The sequence below is a fragment of the Pangasianodon hypophthalmus genome, chromosome 7 (assembly GCF_027358585.1).
Source record: "Pangasianodon hypophthalmus isolate fPanHyp1 chromosome 7, fPanHyp1.pri, whole genome shotgun sequence".
Classification (NCBI taxonomy): domain Eukaryota; kingdom Metazoa; phylum Chordata; class Actinopteri; order Siluriformes; family Pangasiidae; genus Pangasianodon; species Pangasianodon hypophthalmus.
Window position 1 is genome coordinate 30,064,925 of NC_069716.1, and position 14,469 is coordinate 30,079,393.

Below are 14,469 nucleotides of genomic sequence, written 5' to 3' on the forward strand. Positions count from 1 at the left end.
GAGGTGGAGCGATATGACTCAAACATCACATCGCGATACTCACCCACATTTCCACCACTCACGATATTTATTCACACCCTGCCGCGTCAGTTCTACACCTACAGAGAGTGGTAATGCTAAAAAACACACTAATGATGCTAAATAAAAATGATGATAAAAAGATTTTTTTAAAAAGATCAAATCTGCTGCTTTGTCAGTTTTAAAGTATCTGCGATATCGCAGAAAAGCGAATCATAACGCGCTTTATCACGATATCGATATTATTTAATACGCATCATATCGCCCAGCGCTAAAACTTTATACGGAGGTGGACTCAGGATTTCCCGTAACTCGGATGTGACGCTCACACAGACACACACACACACACACACACACACACACACTCGCGCGCTCGGCGTAGCTGCAGGTTTTATCGCTAGTTAGTAAAGTGCTTACAGTCTCCTGAGCGCGTCGTGCCTCGTGGAAGCGTGTGGTATCTGTGACGGTTTTTTCAAGGCAAATTTGCGAAGCAGCGGCTGTGATGCAGCGACTGTGATGCAGCGACTGTGATGCAGCGAGTGTGAAGAAGCGACTGTGAAGAAGCGACTGTGATGCAGCGACTGTGATGCAGCGACTGTGATGCAGCGACTGTGAAGAAGCGGCTGTGAAGCAGCGAGTGTGAAGCAGCGAGTGCGAAGAAGCGAGTGCGAAGAAGCGGCTGTGAAGCAGCGAGTGTGAAGCAGCGAGTGTGAAGCAGCGAGTGTGAAGAAGCGACTGTGATGCAGCGACTGTGATGCAGCGACTGTGAAGAAGCGACTGTGATGCAGCGACTGTGAAGCAGCGAGTGCGAAGCAGCGAGTGCGAAGAAGCGGCTGTGAAGCAGCGACTGTGATGCAGCGAGTGTGAAGAAGCGAGTGTGATGCAGCGACTGTGATGCAGCGAGTGCGAAGCAGCGAGTGCGAAGAAGCGGCTGTGAAGCAGCGAGTGTGATGCAGCGGCTGTGAAGCGGCGAGTGCGAAGCAGCGAGTGCGAAGAAGCGGCTGTGAAGCAGCGAGTGTGAAGCAGCGAGTGCGAAGAAGCGGCTGTGATGCAGCGAGCTTTTCACAATCAGGCTGTGGGAAAAAATCGCAAGTCTGCGTGCGAGGGATGAAGGCGTTTTAAGACAGACGACTTGGCGGTTTCACGGCGGTTTCACGGCGGTTTCACGGCGGTTTCACGGCGTCCTGGTCGTCCTTCAGCCTCTCGAACACAGGAACACGTAGAGAAAGCCGTGTCTCGTTCGCTCGTCTTTGTACTGCTGGAGATTCGGAAGATTTCCTGGCATTCAGTATGACGGATTTTAACGCAGGATCTTGGCGTGTGCTGCGTCTCTGAAATTCCCCCTCGCCTTCCGACGAACGAACAGTCGTGTTGCCGTGTGTGAGGATTTGAAAGAACATCATGCAGGATTCCTGTTAAAGTTCTCACACGTCATATTTTAATTTCAACATTAAATCAAGTGTGAAATTCAGGTTTTAAAATACACGTTATAGTACAACTGTGACTGTGTGCAAATTTAAAATAATAACGTGGAAATTATTTTGTTTTTGCTTCTAAAGTTTCGAACGCCTTGATTCTAAATCTATAGACTTAATGAAATGTTACATACTTTTATTTATGTGATTTATTTATTTATGTGATTTATTTATTTATTTTTTTAATCTGTCCAGCTCCCGGTGTGTGTAAACGTTCTGTGCGCGTCGTTAATCCTGTACAGAATTTATAGAAGAATTTATAGAATAAGCAAAATGATGATGAGGAAAAAAACACACCGCAACCTCGACTAGGAATGTAAATAATTCGGTTATTTGTGCGTAAAGGCACCAGACTGAACGTCTCCCTGCACCATCAGGGTTCTTCCTCTGTCCCTGCAGTGTGTCTTTACTTTAAAGCTTAAATTTACTTTAAGATCAGCTAATTACAGATGCGTGTACATGAACCTTTCCAGGTGAAAAATACACATTAAAGGTACCAGTGATGTTCCCGTGGAAAAGTACCGTTTGGTTCCTTTATTCCCGCGAGCGAGGAGCTTCAGGACGCCGGCGATCTTTAAACACACGAGGAATTCTGCTGAGTCGTGGAATATTTTATTCTTAAACCTGCCTGATTTTTCCATGAGGTTAAAGCTGTAGACGTTTTTTTTTTTTCCCTGAAACTCTGTGGTGTGAGATGAAGACGTCCACACACACACACACACACACACACAGCTGAGAATATAAAGGAGATTAAAAATGCATGGAGGAGTGCACTGAGATCTTTTACATGTAACTCCAACACTTTTTTATTTATTTATTTATTTATTTATTTGCATATAAAGACTTTCAGCGATCAGAAGGAATTCATGTTCAGATTTAATAAACTGTACACTGTGTATAAAATCTGCGTTTGTGTGCACGTTATATAACCTGATCCAAAGTTATGCGCTTGTGTGGAGCGAGATTAGTGTTTAACGTTTCCATGGCGACTGCGAGGGCATGGGTCCAGGAAGCCGCTCGAGTTAATTATTTCCGTCTCGGCAAAACCTGATCCGAGTGTAATTATTAAACACGCGGCGAGAAGAAGAGTTCGTGAAGCGCAGTAAAGTTGTGCGACGTTGTGGAGCGAGAGCGCTGTGTAAAAACACACACGTTATCCGTCAGTGTGACAGGTTTATAACTCCTTTACTCACACACCTCCTGGTGTTACACACGCTTTGGGAATAACGCAGAAAACGGATGGTTTATTTCCATGTGCTGAGTCGGCGTTATTCCTGTCAGTTCACGTCCGGCTCCTCACGTTACTGGATTAAAATGTTTAACATGAACTTTTCTTACAAGACGCTTTTTTATCCTTCTGTTTAATGGATTAATAAAAGGACATTAACGCACCTCGTTCAGTCGGACAGGAATTTCCTTCGGAATGCCCTCAAGCAGCGTAGTTTATTCCGATTGAGATTATTAACGCATTATTAGGCTGCGTGTCGCCGTAGTTACTGTCAGTGGTGTTATTCTGTTATCATCATGGAGCTTCACCTTCAGAGGTTCGAGTCTTTTCTCTTCCAGCTGATGTGATGCACATGTCCATGAACAGACACGAAAGCTCTCTCTCTCTCCCTCTCTCTTCCTCTCTCATTCCCTCTCTCTCTTATTCTCTCTCTCATTCTCTCTCTCTCCCTCTCTCTCTCTCTCATTCTCTCTCTCTCCCTCTCTCTCTCTCTCTCATTCTCTCTCTCATTCTCTCTCATTCTCTCTCATTCCCTCTCTCTCCCTCTCTCTCTCTCCCTCTCTCTCATTCTCTCTCATTCTCTCTCTCCCTCTCTCTCTCTCTCTCTCTCTCTCTCTCTCTCATTCTCTCTCTCCCTCTCTCTCTCTCTCTCATTCTCTTTCTCTCATTCTCTCTCTCCCTCTCTCTCTCTCTCTCTCTCTCTCTCATTCTCTCTCTCCCTCTCTCTCTCTCTCTCTCATTCTCTCTCTCTCATTCTCTCTCTCTCATTCTCTCTCTCATTCTCTCTCCCTCTCTCTCTCTCTCTCTCTCATTCTCCCTCTCATTCTCTCTCTCCCTCTCTCTCTCTCTCATTCTCTCTCTCATTCTCTCTCTCTCTCTCTCTCTCTCATTCTCTCTCTCTCTCTCTCTCCCTCTCTCTCTCTCTCTCTCTCTCTCTCATTCTCTCTCATTCTCTCTCTCTCTCTCTTATTCTCTCTCTCTCTCTCTCTCTCTCTCTTATTCTCTTTCTCTTATTCTCTCTCTCTCTCTCTTATTCTCTCTCTCTCTTATTCTCTCTCTCTCTCATTCATTCTCTCTCTCCCTCTCTCTTCCTCTCTCTCTTATTCTCTCTCATTCTCTCTCTCTCCCTCTCTCTCTCTTATTCTCTCTCCCTCTCTCTGTCCCTCTCTCTTATTCTCTCTCATTCTCTCTCTCTCAAGTCAAAGTCAGAAGGTTGCTTTATTGGTGATAACTTCAACAACACAAATGTTAATATTTTGGATACAGACTTTGGGGGGAAAAAAATAAATAGAAACAAATTTACATTCAACAGTACAGTCAGAAAGAAAGACTAGTAATGACTCTCTCTCTCGCACTGACTCTTTCTCATTCTCTCTCTCTCTCTCTCTCTCTCTCTCTCTCTCTCTGTCTGTGTAATTATTTTTTAGAGCCTCATAAACTTGTAGGAAACTCTCACCACTCTTTGTAAAATCTGCTGAAATAAAACTGCAAACTTTTCCCACAGGATTAGGATCATAACACACACGTTGTTTACTTTAGATGTTTATTTTTGCACATTTTCTCGATCGGCTGCCAATTTATTTTTTTTCTCGATTTGTGTCGTAGGACACGTTTGTTTTTTCAGGTAGGCTTTCGAACACTTGGTGATCAGCTTTGTGAGGATATGCAGACAGAGGTGTGCAGCACTTCTGATGGAAGAACATCGAGCTCAGTGGCACACGTCACTCCTGTGGACCAACAGAACGGAGAAATCTGGAAGAAACCTCTGAAAGAGGAAGAAACTGATGAAGATGAAGATTTCATCTGTAAGGCAATCGCACACCTTCTCTTCCCATCTGTGACTAAATTTCACCTTTAAACACGTCAGATATTCACATGATGTCAGTATTTAAATTTGAGTTATTAATGTTTAGATGGAGGAACATCGAGCTCTCTGGAAGATCTCACCCCTGAGGACCAACAGAACCTAGGATTACAGATCATTCTAAAAGAAGAAGAGCCTGAACATGACGACTATCTCTGTAAGACAACAGCACACGATAGCGGTTCAGTCTGAGAGCTAAAATACAATGATAAATACTAGCTAACTGTTTAGTTTAGTTACTAGCTAACTGTTTAGTTTAATAAGGGTTAAATTGTGAATTCACCTGGTTATGCATGAAGCTCTGTTATTGTTTACGTCTCAGTGATGACACATCTGAGAAGTGTAGAAATAAATAATAAACAGGACAATGTTAGAAGAGGAAATGATTTCTCTCGTTCCAGATTGTGAAGATTGCAAATCTTTCTTCGTCAACAAATGCGATGTTCACGGTCCGGCTCTCTTCATCCCCGATGTTGCGGTTCCTCTGGGGGTCGCGGACCGAGCCAGACAAACCCTTCCTCCCGGGCTAGAGATTCGGAAGTCCAGTATTCCGGACGCAGGCCTGGGAGTGTTTAACAGCAGTGACACTATTCCGGTCGGCGCGCACTTCGGGCCCTACCAGGGAGACACGGTAGAGCGAGAGGAAGCCATGAACAGCGCCTACTCCTGGGTGGTGAGTTGCTTCTGTTAGATGCGATTTTCCTGGTAGTTCCACAGGAAGTCCACCGTTTGGATGATTCTAGAAACGTCCCGAATCTTGCTGTGTACAAATTCACTGGTCCTGGCAGCTGTTCCAGTGTGCATCTGAACTAATTTGCTAATTGATGCTAGCTAGCTAGCTACACTGATCTGCCTGGTTTTATTACACATCAGTCATGTGATGTAGGACTTGATGGAATGTGTGTTGTGTAATTAGGATGCATTAATAATGACCACAAACAAACAAAATCAGCACAGGAACACAAAACCAATGTTTATTAGAAGCATCTCAAATTTTAGTTTTTCAAAACCTGCCCTCTGAATAGACGAGGGAAGTCCACAAGGACAAATCTAAGAAGAATATAAAGAAACTTCAAATATTCTACATGGACAAGGGTCTAAGATCTTCTACATGTGTTCTTCACGTCAGCGTAGGGATTAGAACTGTGATTCCGACATCTTGTTGGGGTTACATTTGTACATTTGGCTGACTTGAGGACCACCAGGGTGCATTTCTTCTGAACTACTGGAGTTTTCCTCCCAAGTGGGGGCAGTCATGGCCTAATGGATAGAGAGTCGGACTTGCAACCCGAAGGTGAACCTGAAGGTTGTGGGTTCGAGTCTCGGGTCCGGCAGGGATTGTAGGTGGGGGGAGTGAATGACCAGCGCTCTCTCCCACCCTCAATACCACCACTGAGGTGAGACCCTTCAGCAAGGCACCGAACCCCCAACTGCTCCCTGGGCGACGCAGCAAAAAAGGCTGCCCACTGCTCCGGGTGTGTGTTCATGGTGTGTGTTCACGGTGTGTGTGTGTGTGTTCACGGTGTGTGTGCACTTGGATGGGTTAAATGCAGAGCACAAATTCCTAGTATGGGTCACCACACTTGGCCACAAGTCACTTTACTTCACTTCAAGTACAAATAGCAAAGTTGTCACATCATGACGTGGCCTTATGTGGGTAGGCTGTAAAAGCTCCGCCCATTCTCATCACCCTGAGTGACTTGGGCAGACTAGCGGTACTCCTCTTAGTCCTAGAACCTCTGTTACGATACGTAATCTTCTGTTCTATTTCCTTACCTTCTGGCCTGATGGACACATGGACAAATCTAACATAAAGGATTTTGATCTTTTGCTTGGAGGATTAAGGGTCCAGTATCGTCTACATGTGCTCTTGTTTCAGGATTAGGGTTAGAACTGTAGTAATAACGTTGAAATGGACCCTTTCATTTCCTTACCTTCTGGCCCAACATAGATAGTCAGAGTACCTCAGGTGTGTCACGCTAGTCATTGGCCCTCTCACTCGTCCCCAAACACCTTCCTCACTGATGCTAAACCACGCCCCCACCTGCTGCAGCACTGTTTGTACTAAAGGTTTAAATGTAAAGGTCGTAATTTTTTGCAGGTATACCAGAGCGAGCAGTGTGAAAAATACATCGATGCCACTTCAGAGATGAATTCGAACTGGATGAGGTGAGGAAAGCACTACTGAAGAATGTTGAGCTGTTGTGTCTTTGTTTAAAGTCATTAATTTTACCGTTTCATGTTTGTCCTCAAGCGTCTGTCTTCCTTCTGCCACTAACTGATCTCTCGCTTTTACTTTCTCTCACTCTGGCCATTATTTCTTATTTTTCTCTCTTTGTGTCTCTTCCTAATTCTCTCAGGTATGTGAATTGTGCTCGTAATGAGAGAGAGCAGAATCTAGTGGCATTCCAGTATCAAGGTGGGATTCTGTACCGTTGCAGTCAACCAATCGAACCGGGACAGGAGCTCTTGATGTGGTACGAAGAGGATTACGCCAAGGACGTCACATTTGATTACCTCTGGAACAAAAAGTGCTCTGAAAACAGTTATGTCCAAACTTTTTTTATTGTTGAATTTGAAAACAAAATGTATTTGTAACACACCCAGAAGCACCCTGGAGAACACAGCAGATCCAGGTTATGTTTCTTGGTGGAGATTTAATTATCAGTCCCATGGTACCTGGGGTGGCAGTTTAAAAATAGAGCTCAGGGTCGTGTTGGCTCAGTGGGGATTGGAGACCAGAGAAAAGAAAAAGGGAGAAGAGAGAGGTGAAAAAAAAATGCATGAAGATCTCATCAGCGCTTATCACTCCCCCCATCCACTCCTGTAAATCCCACCTCCCAGTAGAAACCTCTACCAAACTGCACCCAGACTTTCTATAGTCTGTTATATAGGGTTAGGCTAGTGAAGTATGCTAGCTGCCTCTTACCCAGTCTGGTGCTGTTTTCCCAAGATCCCAATGTACTTAATCCAGGGGCATAGTCTCCCCGGAAGAGAGCATCCCATTCCATTTGCGGAAGAGAACCACAGCCTCAGACGCAGAAGTGCTGATTTTCATCCCAACCACTTTATACTCCCCATTGAAACATTCAAAACCTGTTGGACGTTTATCTGCATATAACAGTGATGTTCTCTTTATCCTTCTGTACTGAATCCCTCTCCAACCTTCACTGCATCTTCATATCCTGTCCCTGAAAACCACAAACAGAAGTCATGACGTGACATGATAAAATTAAGTCCCACCATTCAAAAGGACTTCTTGGAGGATGTCCTTGATGGAATCAGACACCTACTTTATACAGTGACACCAAGACTGTGATCCCACAGGGACTGGACCACATGAAGCAGCACCCTAGATCCCCCATTCCCTTTCAGGACCTGCATTTTCCTTCCATATCCTAAGTTCAGTTATTGGATGGAGTCGATACTCCATGTACAGGAGTATTGTTCTCCTGTAATTACAATATGCCCTTTGGCCAATTTTTTTTTAAATTAGGGGCCACCCTCACAGTTAGCCAGTCCAAAGGCAAAGCCCCAGATCTCTATGCAACATCTGAAGAAGCATGTTAACCACATGACCCCGAGCTTGACCAGTGCCTTCAACATCGCAGACCGGGTCTCATCCACTCCTGTAACCTTGCCACTGCGACAGCTTCTAACACAGAAGAAGTCCTTTTGAATGGTGGGACTTAAATTTGTCGCTCACTGAAGCTTCTGCCCAACATCCCAAACAACCCAGGAGGTTCACACCAATTAGTGATGAGTCCAACCCATCACCAGGTGGTGGTCAGTTGACCGCTCTTCCGCTCTCTTTGCCCAAATGTGCAAAACATATGGCCTTTAATCTGATGATACAATCACAATCATTGACCAAGGCGTGCTGGTAACAAGTACACATACACTATATGGCCAAAAGTATGTGCACCCCTGACCATCACACCCATACATGGTTCTTCCATGAAGACATGGTGTGTGAAGGTTGGAGTGGAAGAACTCGAGTGTCCTGCACAGAGCCCTGACCTCAACCCCACTGAACACCTTTGGGATGAAATAGAATGCAGATTGTACACCAGGTCTTCTCACCTGACATCAGCGCCTGACCTCACTAATGCTCTTGTAGCTGAATGAACACAAATCCCCACAGCCACGCTCCAACATCTAGTGGAAAGCTTCCCAGAAGAGTGGAGCTCATTATTACAGCACAGGTTCCCCATGGATTTGGAATGGGATGTTCAACAAGCACATATTGCTGTGATGGTCAGGTGTCCACATACTTCAGGTGGCTTCACAGGTTGGTCCTGGTAACCCTAATCCAGGCAAGGTACACGTCAGTGTCCTGTCTTGTTTCTGCGTAAGTGTGTCCCCCTGCAGAAAGCGAGGTCCATAAACAAATGATTTGAGTTTAGTGTGAATGAATTTGGTTATAATTGATCAAACGTAAATTGACTGTAAGGTTTATCGCCCAACAAACCTCATTAATGCTTACGGTTAAATGCAAGCAAATCACTCTAGCTATTTCTGTAAATCTAGTGAAAAGCCTTCTCAAAAGACCGGTTACAGTTGCAGGATTTTGGAGATATCCTCCAAGCGCAGATTCTTCTCACACTGCTTCTGGTTTAGTGCTGGATTCTTCACACTGGCGTATGACTAGTAGTTGGAATTTAACTGATGCCTAATCTGCTTATCCATGACAATAATTATTGTGTAATATTGCTGACTTTTTTTTATATATTTTTCTTTGCTACAGATATGAACTACACCTTTTTGCAAGTCTTCACTTGTTCTTTATGTCCACTTTCCTATACATCTGAAATTTACCTCCACAAACACATCAAGAGATGCCACTATGAGGAATATCTGAGACGGCTGAACTCAGGAGAGATTGTTGGCCTTCCAGTTAACACTTCTCAGGATCAACTCGAGAGGAACAATTACCATTGTTCTTTTTGTGGGAAGGGTTTTACTTATCAGAGTGCTCTCCAAAGACACCAGCGCTTTCACACAGGTGAGAGGCCGTATAAGTGCGCCCAGTGTGGGAAGAGCTTTACTCTACCAGGTGGTCTCCAACTACACCAGCGCATTCACACAGGAGAGAAACCGTATGAGTGCTCGCAGTGTGGAAAGAGCTTCAGTGAGAAAGCAGCTCTTCGAAGACACCAGCGAATTCACACCGGAGAGAAGCCATATCCCTGCTTACAGTGCGGGAAAAGTTTTACTGAGAAAGCAGCTCTTCAGAGACACCAGCGCATTCACACCGGAGAGAAACCGTATCACTGCTTGCAGTGCGGAAAGAGTTTTAATCAACAGAGTCATCTCGAAAAGCACCAGCGCATTCACACCGGAGAGAAGCCGTATCACTGTTTACAGTGCGGGAAGAGCTTTAGTCAGCTGAGTAATCTCAGAAAACACCAGCGCACTCACACAGGACAGAAGCTCTTTTAGTGTCCTGTGTGACACTTTGGGAGGTTTTTTTAATCTCAAACATAACTCCTGGAAATCAGACTTTCATACATTGAACTCATAATTATATTTCTGAACACATTTCATGTTTCTAAGCAAAGCAGAAGGCTGGGAACAGGAGGGTCATGAATGCAGCTCAACAAGAAGCCGAGACCGCCGCAGTCAGACCCTCCGCCACAAATACACAGGACTCAATTATACCACATACAACATGACTAAAAAACTGCATAAATAACTATATGCAAATATAGACGGGTATCTCCTTCACCCAACCAGGCATGATTGTTTAAACAGATAATTCTGTATTGTAATAATCTGATTTTGGAAAAGTTTATTACAGTTTTGCTGTACTAATCAATTCACACGTGTAGTTAGTGATTTTAACTTGATGTAATTTGAATGCTAGTATACTTAGTATTACCTTGGTAATTATCTATATGTACTATTAAATTGTAATGTAGTCCTAAGTTAAATGGATGGTTGAGTTCTGGTTCCGGAGTGACGGTCATTGTGATGACTCCTATGCGTGTTTTATTGTTCGACTCTTCTCGTTATAGGAAATTGGAGGAAGAGCCATTTTATTATCTATTATCTATCTATTACCAGCTGCTTCACCTGGAGCTGGGAATTCTCATGGTCTTTTAAAAAAAAAAAAAAAAAAAAAAAAAAGAAAAAGCACAGTGCAGCTGATAAAGACCTCTTTTTCTGTACTATTCTCTTGATTTTCTTCTTTCCTTGTTTTATAACATTGATGTTGATATCTGTCATCATTTAGGATTACTCCGATTTCATGCAGCTGATTTATTACATTGATTGTATGGTTTTATCTTTCAGATTATTGTTCCATTCTGTTTTGATTAACAGAGATAACTTGGGCCCAATAAACCTCCAAAAAATTCTTGCGACATGTTTGTTCCCATTATCACTGCTCTTATACAGAGATCGGCTCGCATGCAGTTGCGACCCAGATACCACGTACACTATATTACCAAAAGTATTCGGTCACCTGCCTTGACTCACATATGAACTTAAGTGCCATCCCATTCCTAACCCATAGGGTTCAATATGATGTCGGTCCACCTTTTGCAGCTATTACAGCTTCAACTCTTCTGGGAAGGCTGTCCACAAGGTTGAGGAGTGTGTTTATAGGAATTTTTGACCATTCTTCCAAAAGCGCATTGGTGAGGTCACACACTGATGTTGGTCGAGAAGGCCTGGCTCTCAGTCTCCACTCTAATTCATCCCAAAGGTGTTCTATCGGGTTCAGGTCAGGACTCTGTGCAGGCCAGTCAAGTTCCTCCACACCAGACTCTGTCATCCATGTCTTTATGGACCTTGCTTTGTGCACTGGTGCACAGTCATGTTGGAAGAGGAAGGGGCCCGCTCCAAACTGTTCCCACAAGGTTGGGAGCATGGAATTGTCCAAAATGTTTTGGTATCCTGAAGCATTCGAAGTTCCTTTCACTGGAACTAAGGGGCCAAGCCCAACTCCTGAAAAACAACCCCACACCATAATCCCCCCTCCACCAAATTTCACACTCGGCACAATGCAGTCCGAAATGTACCGTTCTCCTGGCAACCTCCAAACCCAGACTCGTCCATCAGACTGCCAGATGGAAAAGCGTGATTCATCACTCCAGAGAACACGTCTCCACTGCTCTAGAGTCCAGTGGCGGCGTGTTTTACACCACTGCATCCGACGCTTTGCATTGCACTTGGTGATGTGTGGCATGGATGCAGCTGCTCGGCCATGGAAACCCATTCCATGAAGCTCTCTGCGTACTGTACTTGGGCTAATCTGAAGGTCACATGAAGTTTGGAGCTCTGTAGCAATTGACTGTGAAGAAAGTCGACGACCTCTTTGCACTATGCGCTTCAGCATCCGCTGACCCCTCTCCGTCAGTTTACGTGGCCTACCACTTCGTGGCTGAGTTGCTGTTGTTCCCAAACTCTTCCATTTTGTTATGATAAAGCTGACAGTTGACTGTGGAATATTTAGGAGTGAGGAAATTTCACGACTGGATTTGTTGCACAGGTGGCATCCTATGACAGTTCCACGCTGGAATTCACTGAGCTCCTGAGAGCGGCCCATTCTTTCACAAATGTTTGTAAAAACAGTCTGCATGCCTAAGTGCTTGATTTTATACACCTGTGGCCAGGCCAAGTGATTAGGACACCTGATTCTGATCATTTGGATGGGTGACCGAATACTTTTGGTAATATAGTGTATTTCTTTGATACTCCAAGAACAAATGTCGAGGCCCACAATCATAGGTCTTATCCAAATCCACAGAACAAATGTAGACTAGATTCATGGACTTCCGTGATCCCACAGAAAGCTGTGTAAGATTAAAGAGCTAGTCGACTGTTCTGTGGCCTGGATGGAACCCACATTGTTCCTCCTGAATTCTAGGTTCATCTGTTGCTCAGAGACTCCGCTCCACAACCCTGGCATTAACATTTCCTGGAGGAGTCATTCCCCTGAAATTGGAACACACTCTCTGGTCCTGCATTTTGAAAAATATTGACCACCATCCCACTGTGCCAGTCCAAAGGCAATGCCCTAGATCTCCATGCAAAGTTGAGGAGGTGTGTTAACCACACGACCCTAACCTTGTCCAGTGCCTTCAACATCTCTGCCCAAGTCTCATCCACTCCTGCAGCCTTGCCACTATGAAGGCTTCTAACCACCATAACCTCAGCCAAAGAGATGGAATGCAAACACCAGAGATTCCTGGCACTGCCTCCTGAAGGGAGGGCATGTCCACTGGGAGAAGGAGTTCCTAAAGTGCTCCTTAAAGTGCTCCCAAGGTGCTGAATTGTTTATCAAAACATCTTTGAGGCCACAATAAATATTTTTCTGTGACCCTTCCAGACTCCTCCTATTTCCAAGCTTTCACTTCTGCAGCTCTTCTAGTTCTCCTATACCTCTCAGTTCAATCAGGAAAGCCCTTCATGAACGTTACTTAGAAGTCTTTCTTCAACTTGTGGTGTCCCTCAAACTGGTGCATCCTAGCATTTGGTCCACTCAAATGGTGTTAAATTTATGGTCATGAGTTTGCTTAAAAATATTGCTGATATGACTTTGGGCAGAAACCGAGGTTCCAACCACCAGGTTAATCTGAAGTTATCTGGCCACCAATGCGTGCAGAGTGAGCTTATCTTGGGGGAGCATAGTGGACTAAGACGCATTGCTATGACACACTGCAATGGCCACTACATACACCTTCAACATAGACAGAGACTTTCTGCCATCTAGCATTTCCATTAGGAAGGATAGTACTTTAGGAACCAGCCACTGCATTGGATCCAGATGATGGAGAGCACACCATTCTCAGAACAGTTTCCACCTGAGAGCATTTAATGTCCATGTACTAGGGCTCTTGGATTTAGGAGTGTCTCATGGGCTGCTGGGTTGCATTTCCTCCTGTGGGCAAAACCCAGGCATAGGGACAGTTAACGTGGTTAATTCCGATTCATTTCCGCATGCTGCTGAAGCCAGAGTTGAACATCACTGTCTGTTTACTGTCAGACTCCCATCTCCCAGACCTGGCCACAGATGTACCTACCTGCACTCTCGGCTGAGGAAACTGAGGAATGAACTGAAGAATGACAGTTCAGCAGAAAGAAAGGCTTAGCAGTGAAAACTTTGCTCCAATCACAGTGTTGTTTCCAGCTAAAGTATTATGCTAGCTATGAGTAGCATCTCACCACACTAGCAGCTCTTAGGCCTGCTGGTTGATTAGACAGTAATGTGGGGGAGATAGAATGAAGGCATCGAGCATTGCCGCTGACAGAGCAAGGTTAAAGTGCACAGTGGTTCCACTCAGTATGGACGTGCATGTTAGTGTCGTCTAGCTAACATTGCAAGCACAGCGGTGGAGTGTGTGGTACGGCAGCTAGAGCCACTCAACTACCCTAGTGGCACATATTTATATTCCACAGACACTAGGCGATGTGAACAAATCAAAGCATCAGAAGATGCATTTGGTAAAGGCCTAAGAGGTCATTTACCATAATGAACAACGGCACAGTTCATAGCTATGTTAGTGGACAGAGCTGGAGTGATGGATTACAAGAGAACTCAACTCAAGCTACTAGCCACGGAGTTCCGACAGGATCCAAAAAGGACTAAACACGCTCCGTGCACCCTGAAGAGATGAAAGATGAAGATAGGAGACTATCATCAGCTTCAGAGGACAGGTTACCTGTATCCTTGATTGTAGTTAAGCAGACAGCTCGGTGTGGCATGCATGTGGTCTGACGTGTACAAAGCTAGAAGAAGAAAGGGAATGCTGGCTATATGACAACAGTATTTATATGAATTACTGGTCATATGGTCACTTGCATAAGAATCACATCCATAATATCTTCAGTCAGGATTTAGGTCTCGTCACTGTACTGAGACAGCGCTGGTTAAAATA

The 14,469-nt window shown here is 44.5% G+C and overlaps 1 protein-coding gene across 1 annotated transcript in view; it reads left to right on the forward strand.

Moving 5' to 3' along the window:
- Positions 1 to 14,469, forward strand: part of LOC113525446 (zinc finger protein 271-like) — a 39,411-nt gene that overhangs the window by 15,490 nt on the left and 9,452 nt on the right. The window contains exon 8 of the mRNA XM_034305636.2: positions 9,511 to 10,017. Within this exon, the coding sequence (XP_034161527.2) occupies positions 9,511 to 10,017 (507 nt within the window). The remainder of the gene's footprint in view (positions 1 to 9,510; positions 10,018 to 14,469) is intronic.